We start from the raw sequence: 20,075 nt of genomic DNA, 5'->3' as shown, positions 1-20,075 counted from the left end.
TTCCTTACCATAATAGGATATCGCAAATATCTGACATACGTACAAAGTTAAAAAAAAATTGAAATTCTTGAAAAAGAAAATGGAATTAAAAATGTCTGTTTAGTTGAAAAAATTTATTCTGCAATTTTGTTTCGGTTTTGCTAATCTTTCTTTCAGTTTTCTTCAATAAAAGGTGTTTGATATGACAAATTTTTCGTACCTATTTAATGTGACAACCTATGTGCGAAAATTAATTTTGGATCGATGAAGTTAAATCCCCATGTCCGATGTTACGTTTTGATTTTGCACGATTCAATAGATACAGGGATGCAGGGTTCACCACGAATAACAGCGATAAATTTTTTTCATCCCTAATGAAATTAATACGACCCAACAATATCTCTATAGACAATACGACTGCGAGGCAGCTGCTCAATAGACTCAACATGACGGTCGAAGGGCTCATGGAGCAGGTAAAAAATGATTGTTCTAATGATTAATTTGTGTCTCCAAGAAGATGCAGATTAATCATAGGTTCCATCCAGATGGCGAAAAAAGATTCGAATTAAGAATTAATGTCTGTCGCAGTTGATGCAACCTTGCAGCGCGTTGTTGCTGAGATGCGCTTGGATCGGCAAAGTTCACGATTGCAGTAAGATCTTCAAGACCGTCAAGTCCAGGGAGGGTTTCTGTTGCGCTTTCAATTCTCACTATGATGGACTCATGTAATTGTCGCGAGAAAATTCTCGAAAATACGTATCGTTTCTTTGACGCTACGTTATTTTGTATATATGTTGTATACATAAAAAAGCAACATTGCTGCAATGTTTGTAATGTTGCTGGAACGTTGCTTTACTGTATGAAATGCTAAGTTGGTGCAAAAGGTTCGTCATATTTGTCGGAAGTATAAAGTTGCAAATAAAGTTTCAGCATAATCGCCTTTGCTTCATCTGGAAGGAAGGTCTTTGCTTTAATCTTTAGAAAACTTTGGTTCTTTGACGATTCAAAGTGTATAAGGTAAATGAGAGTCGGGCGTAGTTAATTAAGCGCAATACAGAAATAATAATAATATTTTTAGATAATTATAATAAAATTAACACTGTGTTAATTTTATTATACGTTATCTAAATATTATTATTATTTCTAATATTGCACCTGATAACTCTCATTTGCCTTGTACATTTTGAAACGTTTTTAAATTTTGAGAGACCGTTAATTACAATAATTTGGTTCTTTAGTTTTATCTGATACAAAAATAGAAGCACGTACAAAAGCTTGATAGAAAAATCGACAAACCTTCGGCACTAATCCGATACGGACATTTAAACATGTATTTTACGCTTTCGTTATTATTCTGCAGGTCATTATCCAGCAATAACACTTCTGATGATGATTTACCGGGTGTGCACACAATATTGGTAACACTCGATATTCTTGCATTGATTTTGACTAGAAATCCTATAATATAGCGTAACTCCGGTATATACGCCGCACCTAACTTAATTTATTAAGTATCTATTATTTACTATTTTTAAGGTAAACGAACTATATCAGTAAAAACTCTATACTGTCTACTACTACAAAAAGATATTAGAAATCCGAAATACTCATTTTTCGTATAAAAAAAGAACTTTTTGAAACACTTGCATTTTTGCCGCATATCTCATAACCGAAATAACCGCTATATGTCTTTTACGCGTCCTACAATAATCATTTTTGTAATTAAAATAATAAGATTGATTTTCAATCCTTCCCCCTTCCTAGTATTTGAAATACGAAATACAAAATATTTGCATATGTTCCGCTGAAATACAAAATACAATTATCTTACAAATGTTGTTTCTCAAATAAAAATATTTCAAATAGCCCATCCAGAATAATTTTGTCAAAATCCCATGAGAGAGAAAGGTACATCTATATGTGTATATACTATCTACCTATACATATATTATTTCATTTTATCTTATATCATTTTACTCCATAATCTTAGTTAAGATCACAGAGTGAGACAGTATAAGTTAAAGTGAGATATTATATATATATATGAAGAGATATATATCTTTCTCTCTTGTAGAACTTTGGTAAACTCGCTCGTGGTCAGATTCTGTTATAGTCTCTAATTTTGATTATATTGTAATTGTACATGATAAACTTTTCTTTTACAGAACGCGCCCGGAAGCGGCCGCGACGTGGGACTCGCGGTCGCCTTAAATATCGAACCCGACATGTACAAAGCTACTTCGCGCCCTTTTGTAGGAGCTTCCATCATGATACACGATCCAATTGATTTTCCCGACATTGGTGCACACATTACAGCCGTGACATCCGGTCACGTCCTGGCGATATCCGTTACTGGAACGTCTATCAGAGCTATGGAAAGTTTGAGGGCCATCCCTCTGGAGAAACGTTTGTGTTACTTCCACAACGAGGTAAAATTATGTGTCCTTTGACTTAGATTGAGCGTTGTTTAACGCGATAACCGCTGTAAACTCTCGCCTTCCATATTTCACGTAATTGTAATGAATACACCTGCAGATACCGGGCGAGATTCGCTATAGCCATCAATCGTGCATATCGGGTTGTATAGCCGAGCACACACATCATCTGTGCGGCTGCCTGCCATTTTACTATCCGGAGAAACGTGAGTGTTCACAAAAAAGAGATACAAAATTATCTAATAGAGTAGATTTCTCCTTTGGAGCAACGTATAGGTGCTGTATTCTTCAATCTCACTTTTATCAATTTTATAACTTTATATCTGATAAAAGGAGACACATTTTAGAGATGCGTTAATACGATGGTATATAAATATTAAGTAAATCCTAGTCTGTAATCTGGATTTTTTTTGGTATAAGTGAAATTTCACTTTTAAATTTTTCTGAAATAAAGGAGAGCGAATGTTTTCCCTCCTAAAATATCTTGTTGGCTGTGGCATTTGTAATAGAGATGCTGATGACAAGTAACTTCGAATTTTTCAACATTTCTTCAAAGTGTAAAGAACAAAGAATAAAACTTGGGTTAAACAAAAATTTAGAGTGCAGATGGAGGGTTGATACCATATAATAATACCTTATAATTAACATGATAACTACGTAACGTTATGGTCTTGTGTATTGATAGGAAAGGGAATGAGGACATGTTACTTGCCTGACGTAAATTGCCTTTTGAGCGTCCGAAGTAAGAAAACGATTTCAAACATATTTATTATACATATATTATAATTAGATATATATCGTATAATATATCTGGTTATATAGAATTGTACACAGTGTTGTTTTTTTTAAATTTAGAATTGATACCAGATTACGTGAATAAGAAATATTGCAAAAATTGTCTGCCCCAGTGCACAGACATGTTATATACTATCAGTTCAGAAGATGTTAAAATGGAGAAAGTGGGATTTGATTCTGATCTAATGTGAGTCTACTCGTTGTTTTTAATGAAAAGAACGTTAGCTTTTTCTTCGTGATATGTGATTATTTATATTATTTTCATGAACTTTTCATAATAATAATAATAATAACTTCTTATTGAGTTGTGAAGAGATTATATGTTTATATTTTATTTTCATATCTTATTATATTTTTAGGCACGGTTTCGATATTAATAATATATCTTTTGTGTACGTATTTTTCGGCGATGTGTCGTATGTCGAATATCGCAAGGAAAGTATCATCAGCTGGGATTCACTCCTCGGTGGGTTAGATTCCAATATTTCGATTAGCTGGCGAGAGAGAATTCATTTGTCTTTGATCTCGTTTGAATTAATTTTACTCGGTTGATTCTAACGAAATCGCACGAATTATTACAGCATCCTTCGGCGGTATATTTGGTCTCTGTCTCGGTGGTTCCGTGTTGAGTGTAATCGAGCTGGCTTATCTCTTGGCTAGGCAGCTCTTTAGAAGACAAATTCGCAAATGGCAGGAACAATCACGTACGAAATTGCTGCCGGCGTCTGAAATGTTTCTATCGATTCCCGCTAAAGAGGAAGTTCAACTACGAAAGCTGCGAAACTGTCAGGAATCGGATGACACGCGTGTTCTCGTCAGGTATCAACCAGTTCTTAACCAACGTAGAACAACGAACCTTGATAATATGTATCACATTAAACATGTTAGATTTTAAGTCGCAGTCTACTTTAATCGAACTGATATTTGAAAATTAAAAAAAATTTTTTTTTATATTATAATCCTGCACATAATGGAAGAAATATTAAGGTGCGTCCAGACTATCGAGCCGCGAGCCGAGCCTACATCCACATTATCAAAATGAATATAGGTTTACATCAAAGCTTTGAATGTGGACGTAGGCTCGGCTCGGCTCGGCTCGCTCGATAGTCTGGATGCACCCTTAGGAATAAGAAAAAATAGTACATACCTATTAAAGGAATAAAAAAATTAGGACTAGAGATTAGACATAACTCATGATGGATATAAATAAAATATGACATATAATATGTCCTATATTTTATTTGTATCTGTTGTGCGTTATGTTTAATCTCTCTCTCTCTCTCTCTTTCTCTCTCTAATCTTTTATTTCTTTAATATATTTATACCTACATTTATACCTATTCTTGAAGAAATGATAAATATGCGATGTGTACACTGAAAAAAGTTTGTTAATAATTATCAAGCCTAGATGATAATTAACTAAAGTTTTGGTGAAATAGTTTTCAATCAAATTTCAATTATATAACCAAAACTAATTAATCGCTAATTTTATTTTTTTAAAATTATTTTACTTTTCTAATTATCATATATTTCTAAACAGTTGCTTATTATTATTATATTTGGTGGTATTTACTAAATATTACACGAATACGTTAAACAAAATACATTTGTATGCTATTACCTTTTATCAGTGTATAATATTTACGATTATTAATTATTATATAGAGTAATTACTTATAATTATTTATTACTATAACAACAATTGGCTCTTGTGGCTCACTCTGCGTGATTACTGTATCTATTGTAGTGTTGTGTTTTCAATGAAGATCTGTAGATAAATTGGATCATTAATTATTGTTATCGAAATGCTATAATACGAATATTTCACATTTCATTTTGTCGTCTGGTTGTTGATGGAAGTAAGCAATTGGTCCTCTCCTATCATGTTTCCTTTTCACAGTATGTTCCGGAACTAACGTGCGTTTTAAATGCACGAAAAAGTATGGACTGAGCACACAATAAAGTATGAAATTCGTCAAACTCGCTAGCGCGTTGAGAAGAGTCGCCCACATACGGAAGCTGCAGGAATATATCACAAAATGAATAAATTATCGGTGAAACATAAGAACGCGTGTCACGTCACATGTATTTTAATTTGGGTGAGTTTAATTACATATACAAAGTTTAATTATTTCTGCACTTATTTATGCACTAAAGTTTAATTATTTATATACTTTGAAGGAAACGACTATATCCTTCACAATCTCGTCGTCATTTCGATTTAAATTCAAAATACCTTCGGAGTTAACAGACTCGAACGTCGCATATCATATTTTTGTTTCTTTACTTTTCATAACGAAAATTATATTTTTTGACAGCGTTTCTCTTTTAACAGCGTTACATGAGAAAAACATTCTGCGTACAACGCACGTATTATTAGGGAGTTTTTGCATTATCGTTTATCCAGATACGGTGAATGCTAAAGTCCCCGTTATCCTTTTCTTAATTAGTTGTTAAAAAGAAAATAACGTGACCTTAGCGTTATTGTAAAAACTCCCTATTTTGACTGAGACTGCTTTAATAATGGTTGCGTCGCGACGCGTAGCACGTTTCGCCCCTTACCTTTCCATGAAATCCTCCCGAACTTTGAAGAGATCACCACCGTAAAACAGAGACACGGCGCTGCGTCGCGACGCCAAATGAGTTGGCAGCTCGCCCACAAGGAACAGAAATACGATGCCGACCAGCATGATCGTCAGCCGGGCTTGATCCTAATAGAAATCAATGCGATAAAACGAAGCAAACGAGACATCTTTGAAATATCTTTCAGAGACATATGTATTTCTAGAAACGTAATTTCACGTAATACTGGACGACCTACAATTGCTGACTCTAATATAGAAAAATATTAAATCAATAATTAATATCGACAATCAGAAAAGAAAAGATACGAGCTATTTACTATTGATAGGTGAATCAATGTCAATCGGATGACGCTCTATTCAAAGCTATGAAAGCGATCTACGCTGCAGCGAAAGCGACAACAAAGTTTTAATAATTGCGCTCGCAAAGACAGCGATGTCATCGTCGGTTTTTGAGGGAAACTTTTCCAATTACGCGAGACAACAATGACTCGCGCGAGACTCTGTTTCCGGATACCACTCGGTTCTCGGATGAGTTTCATGCAAATCGTATTCCGAGACGCTCTAAAGTGGTGGAGTACAACAACCTCCCCATTCAGTTTCCCAAGTAGGATAGAATGAAGTGGCACAGCGCGAGTCCAAAACTGATTACGATTTCTATAGTCCACAATAGAAAAACTCCTGTTTAACACTCTAACCTGTCTGAAGGCGTGTTTTTAGGAACTAATTACAAAACACGATTTGCAGTCTTTTTTTTAGGACTTGTCACGCAAACTTGTACGGTAAACATCTCCGTGGATTCTCGCACTAACGTAATTACCCGCAAACGATTTCCTTCGCGTATGTTTTTGCGTTTCAACAACATCTCTCTCTGTTTGAAGGTCCTTCTCACGAAACATATCATAATGAGATTTGCGATAAGCAAATATACGGCTGGTATGAGGCCAAATATTATGAATTGAAGCCAATTTTGAAGATTGAATCACCTGCAAAAATCATTTCGATATTATATTTGATTCAGGTTTTCAAACCAAATTAAATTCGTGAAAGCATAACTGATGAAATATCGTTGTTTTGGAAATATAAGGGATAAGAGATATTAATGCGATCTCTGTGAAAGGTTGGGGGTGGCTGAAAATATTTTGGGATGGGAATTGATTGGGAATTGGGGAATTGGATATATGCACCAGTATACTTTTTCGTGATCATCATCATCGTTATCGCCGTTTCTTACCGCGAGTGAAAAAAGTTGGTCGTTACCAGTTCCCCACGTTCGTTGTACTTGTACATGAAGCAGTATGGCATGTTGATCAAAATGGCGAAGAAGGTAGCGAAAATCATCAGCTTGCGCGCTACTTCCTGCCTGCAGAATCTAGGTGATTTGCGTCGCGGCATGCTGTGAGAATTGAACCTCGTCAAATTATTTCAACTCTCCAAAACATCGTTTTTTTGCTAATAAAATACATATAACTCAATAATAAAGTTAATCAATATAACAGAAAGATGATTTAGAATTTACAAAAGATATTTTTTATAAAATAAATTAATATTTATTTTATAATATTTATATATATTACAAAAATATTTGTAAAAATAAACAATAAAAATATTATAAAATAAATAAAAAGTATTGTAAAAAGAGACTCATCCGATTTACATTTATAATGAAAACTTTGTCTCCGGATACACTCTGAAATGATTTCGCTGAAGATGGTTCGAAACGAGCCGATACACTCGAAGAATTAAGTTGTATGTACATAATCAAAACCATCGGTTTGCAGTAAAAAATTGCATTGTTAATTTGGCGCTAATAACCACGCAGTATTATTATAATTCACTCTCATTTGCCTGTATTACGAGTTTCAATTGTTACAATATATTGTAAAAATATTATATAGAAACTAAGATCTAGCCTTGACTATGGCTACGTTTACACCGCGCATAGACCGCGGTATATACAATAGATGTCCTTGTTTATCCTGTAGGTTAAACAAAGACACCTATTGTATAGGTCGCGGACTAAGCGCACGGTGTAAATGTAGCCTACATTGACCTTTTCTTATACCTACTTAATTGATTTGTACATATAATTACAATTTTTAAATCTTTACCTTCGAGAATAATTATTATGATTTCTACAGAAAATCTTTACCTGCAGACTATTATTAATCTGACGCTCACGCCTAATGCGGCCCAGACTGTGATGTTTGAAGTAATGGAGCCGATCGGAAAGTGAACGAACGCATCGAATTCCAACCAGCCTTTGTAGCAACGAAAAATGCCCCTGGCCAGACCGGAGAAAACGAGCAGGACGCAAGTGATCCGAAGTCGTAAGCACTGTATAAAAATCATATGGAAATTCTTGATGCAATTATAACATTGATATATAATTAATATTACTTAGGATATTTTTAAGTCGAACATATTGAATTATTCCAATTATTCAAAATCCTCGCTTGCGACCAGTACGGCGACCAGTACATAATTGTCATTAAGGGTGATTACGGAGGATTCTCTCCGAGCGAATAACAATAACAAATCTGGATGGCGGGTAAATTCCTCGTTAATTCATGGCTGATTCCGATGTTTACACCGACCTGCTAAATACGTGTATGTATGTTGACCCTTTCAAGTATGTCTTCGCTTTCAAGTGGACCGCAAGGATTAGGGAGTTTCCGATTATTCCGAGTGCGGAAACTACTGGTATGACCACGGTATATCCGATAATGCTCAGGATACTCGACTCGATCGTCCACAGCCCGTAATTGTATCGGCCAGAGTATTTCAAGGATCTCGTTCTACAATTAAATCGTCGTCAGTCCCAGATATTCTAAATCGCACTACGGTTTGTAACAGTCATAGTTTATAACTTTCACCACGAGTACTCACCGTTTGCATAGCACAATCATATTCAAAATCTCGGTAATATTAGAGTACACGGGTCTCATCGCACCATACATTTCGTGTTGGTGCACTCGACCCACTTCCTTTGCACGGGAACTCTACTCTTCAGCGATCTCTACTCCATTCTTGAGAATGTCTTTAGTTCTGTAAGCTGGTGGCAAGTGTGGCATTAGATTCGGATTTTTCAAATCCCACGAGTTACTAGTTGAATCGAAGTTTGACGAACATCAAAGCATGATAAAAGGAATTATAAAAAGAATCTTAGAGAGTCGCTCTGCTGTCAGAACTTCGGTGAAATTTATCGATTAATATTTTCCTAGGAATCGAAGTACTCTTTGAGTACTTTTGCTCTTCCACTCTTCTGAAAAGTAATTATAATCTTTTGAGAGCGATTTTTGCAAGTAATTTACACGCTCTCGAAAATGATACAAAATACACGAGTCATTTCACGGAGAAATTAGCGATTACAGCGCATTAAATTGTCAATTTACGTGAACGAATCGCGCAGTTGCCGAATGTGGGAGACCCTTTAGACGAATTTCAACGAGCGAGGGAGAAAATATTCACACCGCATACAAATATAATTTCCATTACAAAGTGTTATTGACGCTCGTTTCTCCGCGAATAGAGAAAAAAACGCGAATGAAAGGTCACGTATTTAAACGCGAAGGCTTTTAAATGTTTTGCAAACTACTTTATCTCTGCTATTTGTTATTATACACGACGTCAATAAAACACAGTATTTTTATTTATTCAAAATTATGAGAAGTAGGCGCTTGTTTGCTCGTATTAACGCAGATCGTCCTTTAAATGTGAGTTATTAGCGAATAGTGCGTCTCGGCTTCATTGAGATCGAATCTATTCCGGTCGACCTCTAATATAAATTAATTGGCTCAAAACGTTGCCTTGATGTCAGACGATCTCGCTTAATACGCGCCCAACACAACGTCGATAATTTCTGGGAATTACAAACGAGAAATGCCTTTGAAGTGCAAATCGTTAGCTCCTATTAAGTGGTCGCGTTAATGTCCGCGATGGAATCCCATTTGCGAAACTAACCGACAATAATGAACTTTCCGACGGAACTATTGAGTCGAAAAATGGGTAAACCGGTTGGTCTTGATCAAATCAAAATTCAACTTCAATCGTGTGCGACTTTATACATCTGCCGAGGAATACTTAAAGATTCGCGAAACAGTCGTTATACTGAAATATAGTGGAAATTGCGCGGCGATACAACTTTTCCCGTATTCTGATGGGGTTTACTCCCGATAATACCCTGATAATAGATACGCAAATAGTGCGGACGTGGAATGATATGCATCGTCGTACCAGTCCGCCGCGATCGATCGAGCAGCTATTGAAATTTTGTACGCGGGACCGAATGAGAGTCTGGTTTAGTTCCAAAATGCTGAGAGGGGAAAACTTGCAAAAACTCCACAAAATAAATTAAAATAAAATGCTAAACAATGCACTGAGAAAAATGATCTAGTTGGATTAAATAGTAATTCTGGTGGGAAATGGACGAATCAGAATTTTCTAGTTAAATCTGCTAGAATTCTAGTTGAGATAACTAGAATTCTGATTGATGTAATTATTCTACTAAAAATGAGAATTCTGGTAGATTTTAACAGAAATATTGTATTAACCAGAATTCCGGTTATCTCAACTAGAATTTTAATAAATTTAACCAGAAAATTCTGATTCGTCCATTTTCTACCAGAAATTTTTTTCATTGTGGACGGTACTCAGTCCGTTCTTTTTTTTAAGACCTTAAGTAACATGTATTAAGATGTTAAGGCAACCCTCTGATTAGCTTATGACATCTTAAGACTGTATTTAAGACAGTCGTAAACATAAGAATCGATTATGAATACCAATCAATAAGAGTCTGGATATGAGAAAATCACTTTTGATTGGTCTGCCATGTTTTAACAATTCGAGAGAGAGAGAGAGAGAGAGAGAAATAGATAAGAAAAAGATAGAACAGAATGAGACAGAAAAAGAAATAATAAATGTATGTTCTCCTTTCTCGCAGATTTTTGTTAAAAGTATCCTACTGCAGCAAAGCTGTAGCTCCTGTCCAGACTCTTATTGGAGGGTCTCTACGTGGGACGATTCCCGAACGAATCTTGAATTTCCCTTCTTTTAAACTGCAGACAAACAAACGAACGCGAACAAATACGATCAAACAATTCACTTTGATAAGGTCTGTTCGTCCTGATTGAAGTCAGTTGTTCATTCGTATTTGTTCGCGCTTGCTTGTGAGGTCCAAATCTACTCTTAGCAACGAGCTGGCATTTTTTTTTATCTTTGTATAATTTAGATGTTATCATCAATGATTACAAGCGAGAGTTTACATGTGCCATTGCGAGAAGCGTCGAACAGTTCGGTTTTGTGACTGATGTATCCATGGAAACCACGATAAGCATTATCGATCGTATTATACATACAGCCGCGGCCACTTTCGGTTACTCTCGCGACATTAAATTAATAATGTCAATAATTTTTAACACCCTGTAAGATTTTGCGATGTTTAATTTTGTCATCGTACCGAGATGCGACGACCCATTACATTTGAGGATTATACCATAGGCTTTCAAAATTTATCCCTTCGCTGCGTTTATGGCGACAAATAGATGTATAAACATTATTAATTTTCATTTGCATTACCGTCCTTTTGAACGCGTCATTAAATAAATATTGGAAATGTAACGAGTTTGTATCTCGGATATGGTTATACATCTCTCGCGCACAATACGAAATCGCAATGTATTATTTTGTATACATATAATAATAATAATACCGAATTTGCTATATCTTTTTGATGTATAATATACGCGTTATTGTTGCTTCATTTCATGAATGCAACTGATATAAATGATCTGAATGATTTGTGTTGCAAGGAAATGCGATCGGCTTACTTTGCGATCAGGTTATTTACGAGGTCCAATTACGAATCAATCGGCTTTTCTTCTGCGCACAAACAAGATCATTTCCCATACAAATCGCTGATCGTCTGCCCCTCTGGGAGAAATAGATCTCGCTATACTTCCGTTCTATCAAAGTAACGACGCAATACTTCCAGGATGGACAACATTTATTTATTTATCACTTTTCCATTAAATTTTATTTCGAAACGATATATTTAACACGGTAGTGTCGTTTTGTGAAAAGAGATCTTTTTTGTAAATGGACGAAAATGAACTATGCGTATGTTTTTCAAAAAAGTAATTGTGGTTTTAGAATAGAAGAGACGAGTGGCTCTTCATAAAAGTGGTAGTCAGTGAATCCTAGATTCGATCCGTACTCTCATTACATATATATTCGTGAACGACGTAAACAATGATTCGTCACTCTTTAAATCAAATAAAGCAAGTTCTGAAGGTGCCTTGATTTTTGTAACAGAAGAGCAGGCACCTTTAGAATTTGCTTTACTAGATCTAAGGAGCGACGAATTGGTGTATACGTGAGCAGTTTGATAAGTGAGTTTTTAAAAGGAGGCTATGTTGAGAAATAAGTCGAATGTTAGTAAAAAAAAGTCACTGACTTATTAAACTATCCACGTATATCATATTTTTCGTAGGTTTGCCACAGAATATTACATTTGTCTTCTACTCTCGACACAGTACTTCACAATTTTCTATAGATACATATTTCCGATCCGAACATCGATTTTGTCTTTATATTATAGAAGAAAAGGTGGTATTATGACACCCTATTTACTTTTTGTACAATAACTTGGTTAATAATCAATATTTTAACTTAAAACTTAACAATTACACTTGTTAAAATGTTATTCAATCGGTTCTAGACTCAAAGTTACGAAATATTTATTACTTAGGACGCTATTTATAAAAATACGGCGACACTGCATAATCGCTCGAAGAGAAACAGGAATGGTAATATGACCTTCCACAAAAATAAATTTAAAATTGGTTTTGTTTAAAAAAAACTAGAATTACAAAATTTTTTTTTTTTAATAAAAAATTAAAATATAGTAGAGTATATATATTATTTTTTTGTTTAGATTGTGTAGATTATAAACATTTATTATAAATATTATGAAATATTTATTGTAAACCGTAATAAATGCTATGAAAATACTTAATAAGGCATTATAATTCAAATAAAAGATACTTATCAGAAATATTTATTTATATTATATTTATCATAAATATTACATTAAATATTTAGCTTATCTTTTAATAATATTTTGAACAAAGCTTTATATAAAAAAAAAAGATGTATAAAATATTTATATAATATTTCAAAAAATGAATAATAATTAATATTTATTATAAATATTCTGTACTACCTGAGGTTTAGAGGGCCTCATTAGCAAAATGACATATTACTGTTTTACTTTGCATAACTCGAAATAGCCAAATAAAATGTTAAATAACAAAGAACACAAACAAACATATATATATTCGTGTGATAATACATTTAAGAAGAATTGGAAATATGCGTAATTAAATGCTAAAATGTATCATAAAAAACGTTTCAAAATGTTTGAAAGTAAAAATATGTTATAATAAATGCTGACTATTATGTATTGGCATATTAGCGTCGTGCTGTAACAGTGAGCTATTAAGCAATTAACAATTGTATAAGTAATCGCTAGAATTCGTCACTTAATAGCGGAGATATTAAGAGGGACTATTATATCTACACTGGCTATAATACCATTTCTCCTCTATTGAAATATTTCCATGTTTAGTTGTTTTTGTTTGACATTCCTGTTGGCATGACTTGTTTATATTATGAAGGTTCAATTTGAAGCGTACACACAGTACCTTATTAGCTACACGAGCATTGCAAAATAAAATAGAATGTATGGCAGAATGCGACAAATATTTTTTTAAAACAAGAAAGCATTTACAAAAAGTTTTGTCACCTTTCTTGACGGAAAAGTATATGGGAAGATGAAAAATTTAGAGAATTTGTAGGAATTGGGGGTTTTCATAGATCGGAATTGTTGCAATTTACGATATCGTGAATTGCAATTCTGAAAATAATAGTTGACGATTCGAAATATCTAAAATTTCATTATTTCAGAAGTCAGAATGTTGCACGTAATAGTTCGTGATTGTTTTCAGGTTACACGTGCGCTTAATTATTTAATTAAAACTTTATGATCGAGTCTGCGATAGGCAATACACTTTCCTACTCATAATGATTTTCTTCACAATATTGACTTTTTTACGTTCGAATATTGCAACTCCGTGCATGCATGAAAATTCCACCATCACCAAACAATTTCAGTGGCCACTCAAGCTTGTAATTGCGTATCTCTCTTTCTCGTACTTTACAAAGTTTGAAATTTATTATAGATCAATTATAAATGGAAATTAGACCGATAAGAATAAATCAAATAAAAGAAAAAAATTCTATTTTCGATATAAGCAGATTCTGGTGCTTAATAATATTCATACGTAGACTTACAATAAATTCAAGATTTATATTTTTCAATTTCATGAACTGCGCGTCAATTCGGTTTGTCGGATTTGAAGCGTAATCATAAATTAATGGTGCGGTCAAAGTCTCATTACATATGCTACGAAGCATTTGTAACATCACATTGATTCCTAAAGCTGATAATAACGTCACAAATTACATTGATTGTAAATTTAGTAATGATGCTAATAAGCATCTTTAAACACTGCAAAGAATTTATGAAAAAATATCTCAGCCAGGGTTTGAATTTGGAACTTCCTATTTTGTGACCCAGACAGCACACAATATTTTATAAAATATTATATTTACAAAATGTTTATAAATATTTATAAGATTTATTTTAAATATTTTTGTGGTTTTTTTTTAGATTGCACAGATCATAAACATTTACTATAAATATTATGAAATATTTATTGTAAATGTTATAGTAAATGCTACGAAAATACTTAATGAGACATTATAATCCAAGTAAAAAGTACTTATTTAGAAATATTTGTTTATATTCATCATAAATATTACATAAAATATTTAGTTTATATTTTAATAATATTTCGAATAAAGCTTTATATAAAATATGTATAAAATATCGATATAACATTTTAAAAAATGAATATTAATAAATATTTATCATAAATATTTTGTGCTGTCTGGGGAGAGAGCGTCTTACCAATTCGATAGTCGAGATATGTGGAGATATTTGTCGCAATAACCATTACAGTAACGAGAATGTCATGTTTTTCAAGAAGACTTATTATAAAACGTTTTATAAAAAAGGAGTAAATTCAATCGTTCAAAAATTCTGTTCTATCGCGAGTTGTGTTATCTTTTTGGAAAAATAAGAGATTTAAATGAACCTCCCTTGTTCGAAGAAATAAGAATAACGAGAGGGCAATTAAACTTAATTTGGTTCCAGGAAAATATTTCACGCCCAGGATCGATTTATTAATACATACACTTGATCTGACACACGATTATGGAAACGAGCTCCACAAATGAGAGGATTTAATCTCGTTCGTGCGCGGCTGCGCTCATCGCGGATTTGCACAAAATTTCGTGCATCCGTGGTGTGTATACACACGCGTTGGACGATCTGTCCCCGGCCGTCATAAGAGTCACGCCTGTAGCAATTTAAAATTCTATTCAAATCCCTTTGCCACTTTAAAAGTCGGGATTATGTCGAAGGTCGGATACGGGTCGGAAGGCCGCGTAAATAAATTTTTATTGTATGCTTGAAAGTGGGCGGTGTGACAACGGCATTTAGCCTCGTTGTTTCACCGCCTCTTTCCTTTTTTCTCTCATCTTTTTTTCCCTTTTATTATCCAGCATTTTGACGTGGGCGTCATTGATTCAACCTTTGTTCATCACCGTCATCATCGTCGTCTCCGTCATCATCTATGGCGAAATATATTAAAAAGATAATTTTTGTCATAACGTCGCTTGACATCGTCGAGTATAAATGTTACATCCAATTGTATTATGACTTACTTTTTATTAAATATAACTTTGTTAATTGCGTTTTCCTCTCGGCGTCTAACTTACATCATTAGGACAATCTAAGGTATATATTTTTATTTAATTTGCATTTTAATTTAATTTACTATAAATGTACATTGATAATTTAAACTATAATGCAATGTTAATTTATTATTTATTTGTGAGATTGTAGAATTATGAAAAGTGAGATGAGATCTCCTTTGATATTTTTACATATGGACAGCATATTATGAATACAACCGAATTTTTTACTGGACATTATAATTTGACTGAATTTTCCAATAATTTATGTAAGAGTGTTTGTTGTTTTACATTGAAAATGACCTGATCGGTGTCAAAACGTTTGTATATATACGATTATTAAATATCTTATAGTATAATTGGCTCGTTGCCCTTCTTTTATTTATTGATTTATTCTAATTGAGCCATATTAATAATTATTTTATTATATCTAAAAAGCTTCCCCGGTTCTCTTGCGAGACTAGCCGTCTCTTTGTATTCTCGCCGGGCGTTGGCTCTTCACAAAGCTTTTTCCTCCGGTAATCGGTCGAAATTCAATTCGCGAGATCGCGTGGAAAATTATTCTGATGCACATCTCACAGGGAAAATTTTTAATTCATCGCAGCTCAACGGAGGATATAATCGTGCTATACATCTTGATATCACGAACCTATATCCGAGATTCATTACAAATTCCAGATTAAGTCTCTCGTTTTTCTACGTCTTTTTCTTGCCGTCCTTAATATATGTAATAAATATAGGCAAGCATCTGTATCCGTTTTATCCTAATTCGTCCCTCAGATGTCACCTCTAATCCTCCCGCACTACACAGAAAAAACATTAGAGTTTAAGTCTCCTTAAACTCCACAGCCATATTGAGTCGTGATGTCAGAAACGAGAAATGACACGTTACTTTTTGTTACGTGCCATTTATAAATAAAGACAATTTGGATAAAACAAAATGATGAGATCGTTTTAAAACATTTGTAAAAATGGATGAAAACTATGCTTAGCCCTCCTGACAGTCAGTAAATAATCGTAAAAAGTGATAAAAGGCACGTAAGTGAAAATAGGCTATGCATTGAATAAAAGCACTTCATGTGCCTTTCATCACTTTTTATCACGATTATTTATACTGACTATCAAGGGAGATAAGGATATAGAGAAGTTTTCGTTCATTTTTGCGATTGTTTTAAAGTGATCTCATCATTTTATTTTATCTAAATTGTCTTTATTTAAAAGTGGAACGTAATATTAGGAGTGTGATTTAGTTTTGAGGGTTTTTTCTCAAAAACTGATTTATTTAAACAACATATCACGTTTAATAACTTGTACGATCAACATTTAATTCTCTGATGTGGATTGTGCTGGATTTTCGTCCAATAATGCTTGCAAATTTGCATTTTCCAGCTTTTATCGTTAATTAACATTGAAATCACCACTTTCAAATCGACAGAACCAATATTTACACATCTCAATTGATGGAGCAATATCATCATAAGTTTCTATCAGAATTCTATGACTTTCAACCGCCGTTTTCTTCTGATTAAAAAAACAAAAGCAACGCATGTCGAAAATGCTCTTTAGGAAGCTCCATTTTTAAAATAAACACGATGTTTAGTGCGTCTACTGTTAGTAAACGACTAAATATCATAGAGTAATATTAAAGCATTTAGAAATAATAGCTGTGATTGGAATGTGTCTTTGACAACACTGACATTAATCAATAAATAAAAGAAGGGCTACGAGCCAGTTAACTGAAGAATAAAATCTTTGATTGCAACATTGTTGTTTACACATATATGAGCATAATATTGCCGAATTAAGTTTAATTTTTTTTCTGTATATGTTGTAAATGCAGGATCATTATTCATTGACAGTTCAGTAAAGAAAGCAGCTTTACAATTGTTGTAAAATTCTTTAACATAATTGGTTTGTACATTTAGATTCGGTGAAGAACTAAGAGCAAATCATATTAAAGAATTTTACAACAGTTACAAAGCTGCTTTCTCTGCTGAACGCAACTATTCTTTGCTTAATCCTCGTCTTGCACCATCATCAAGATCCGAACAGAGATTGAATAAATAAAGCGTGACAATTAATCGGTGTTGGCAAACAATCGCGTCAATCAAAGTTTAAATTTTAGCCATCAGTGCACTGCATTATTACGTCCATCCTCATTTTTACTCCAGTTGAATGTAGCATATTGAGTTTCCGATATTTTGTACGCGGATCTTAATCAGAACCACTTCTCGTGCAAAGCCGTCGGGGACGCGCTTTATCTACATCACTGACGATGCATCGCTGACGCGTTGCGGCTTCGTAAAAAAAAAAAAAGAAAGAAAAAAAGAAAAAAAAAGCGGGTATAAGCAATAAAGATAGGCCGGTGCATTGTCTTCACGCGGCCGGAAAGTCTCCTTTCGCCTCGGCGAACTCTCGAAAGGGTTACCGGTCTGTGAATAGGAGCCTCCGTACCTCGCCGCTTATCGTTGTTCTTTTATTTATCGCGCTTCGGAGACTCCAGAGGCTGCTGACATCACGGAGACGGCAGGGGTGGTCCCGACCACCAGACTCAATCAAGAGTCCTATCGATCTACCAATCACCGAACCGAGTGACACGCTTGTCACCTGCTCGGCCGTGCGTACAGGTGTGCGTACATTTACTCCCGGGATGCACAAACATATATGACATGTCATCGTGCGTCGTGGCAGATGGTTATCGATATTACGAACTGAGTTACAATGAATGCGCGCGTTATGGACTTTGAGATTTTCTGAAAGGGCGGTGAATAGGAAGAGAGAGAGCAACGAGAAAGGTTGCGACAGTCGTTTGGTGAGTAACTAAGAGTTTTTTATTAGTTTCTCTTAGTTCTAAGAGAATTGGAGATTAACTTTTACATCCTTTTCATCGCACGGATGATTCAGAGTGAGACTTCTAATGTGAGAACTTAAAGAAGAAATCGGCAAAGTAATTGGATTAAAAATAATTCTGATACTTTAGCGGACGTTCGCATCGTCGTCATTCCTCTAGAAGCAACTAATTAGAGAAGGGGGAAGGAAGATACGAGAGGGCTTGAATCTTGGGGTTGTAGAGGAAATTCTGCGTTCCTCCAAACTTCAAAGATTTCGTGAACGAAGTTGATAAGCGAAGGTCGTGTTATGTTAAAGGTAAAAGCGAAGGGCGTGAGACAGGCAGAGGCGGAGCAATTTCTTCCACGGTGCACACCAGTTTGTATCATAATTTATTATAACTTTCCAGTAATATAATCCGCAACACATGTCGATTTTATAAGCTTTGAGAGATACCAAAGGATTGCACCTTGCGTGCCTGTCTTCTCTTTTGAATTCTTGAGAACTCGTGCAGACTCGTGCAGCTGGTATTTAATTTCCTCCGGAAACGGGAAACCATCGAGTCTCTGTCTTTGTATTTTCTTCCATTTTGCGCTAATTTAATGGTAAGTATAGTGTCGAATGGATAATAATTTTACGTAATTCGCCCATTTGAAATTCTGTTTTATGGCCGTGAATTACGTAAAATTATTACGAAAGCAGAGAATAACGCAGAGAGGAGAGAAAATGTATCTGTTAATATACTCTTATAGTCTATTGATTAGTTTAATTCGGAGCGAAACGTATTTCCTACGGAGGGCCGGATGTAGATCGCGGCTTAGAACAACGCGTGCACGATTGATTATAGCTGGGAATTAATCGATGTTCCTCTCGGAGACTGTTGCTCCTATCACGAAGCGCTCTATTTTGTTTCCAAGGGATGACTTAATCGTTTAATGCTCGTTTCTACCAATGTAGATTAACTTTAATTTCGGTTCTACTTACTCTTCATTTTTTCCTAATTCTTGAAACAAGATGAAGAGTTAGTTGAATCGAGATTAAACTATGTTGGTAGAAACGGGTAACTATAAGACACCCTTATAGTTACAACTGTAGTTTATATTAACTGGTTTAATCGGAGCAAAACGTGTTTCCTACTGAGGACAGGAGCCACGGCTTAGGACAACACGTGTCATGACTTGCTTGGAGTTAAAATCGATGCTCGGAGACTGTTGCTCCTTTCACAAAGCCCATTGTTGCGTTTTCAAGGGATGAATTATTTGTTTAAAATACCCTCATAGACTAAATTAGTTGCTTTAATCGGAGCAAAACGTGTTTCCCACAAAGGACGGGGGTCGCGGCTTATGCCACGATTTGCTACAGCTGGGTATTAATCGATGTTCCGCCGGGAGACTGTTGCTCCTATCACGAGGCGGGCTGTTTGGTTTCCGAGCTCGTAGCCCTCCACGTGCGTGAATCGATTCCTGGATTGGGAAAGCCTCCCGAACACGAGCCATACGGGGTCAGATCGAGCTCGCCTGGATCGCCTTCTCCTTTCCTCTCTCCCTCTTCATGCTTAACGGCCGGCCCTTCTTTT

General features: G+C 34.8%; 2 protein-coding genes across 2 annotated transcripts in view; one reads left to right on the top strand and one right to left on the bottom strand.

Annotated features, from left to right (window-relative positions):
• Window positions 1–4,104, top strand: part of LOC108724338 (uncharacterized) — an 87,019-nt gene extending 82,915 nt beyond the window's left edge. Inside the window, 6 exon segments of the mRNA XM_018450676.1 lie at window positions 299–452; window positions 2,145–2,420; window positions 2,515–2,620; window positions 3,270–3,396; window positions 3,569–3,675; window positions 3,791–4,104. Of these exon segments, the coding sequence (XP_018306178.1) occupies window positions 299–452; window positions 2,145–2,420; window positions 2,515–2,620; window positions 3,270–3,396; window positions 3,569–3,675; window positions 3,791–4,104 (1,084 nt within the window).
• A 913-nt stretch (window positions 4,105–5,017) lies between these two features.
• On the bottom strand, window positions 5,018–8,751 carry LOC108724337 (uncharacterized). The gene is given in 7 exon segments (XM_018450675.1): window positions 5,018–5,228; window positions 5,772–5,920; window positions 6,612–6,777; window positions 7,026–7,187; window positions 7,944–8,128; window positions 8,385–8,589; window positions 8,681–8,751. Coding segments are annotated over 7 exon segments (1,149 nt in total).
• Window positions 8,752–20,075: the final 11,324 nt, after the last annotated feature.

The sequence above is a fragment of the Mycetomoellerius zeteki genome, unplaced genomic scaffold, assembly GCF_001594055.1.
Source record: "Mycetomoellerius zeteki isolate Tzet28-1 unplaced genomic scaffold, Tzet1.0 scaffold292, whole genome shotgun sequence".
NCBI lineage: Eukaryota > Metazoa > Arthropoda > Insecta > Hymenoptera > Formicidae > Mycetomoellerius > Mycetomoellerius zeteki.
Note: the sequence above shows the minus strand (reverse complement) of the source record. Positions and strands in the feature narration are given on the sequence as shown.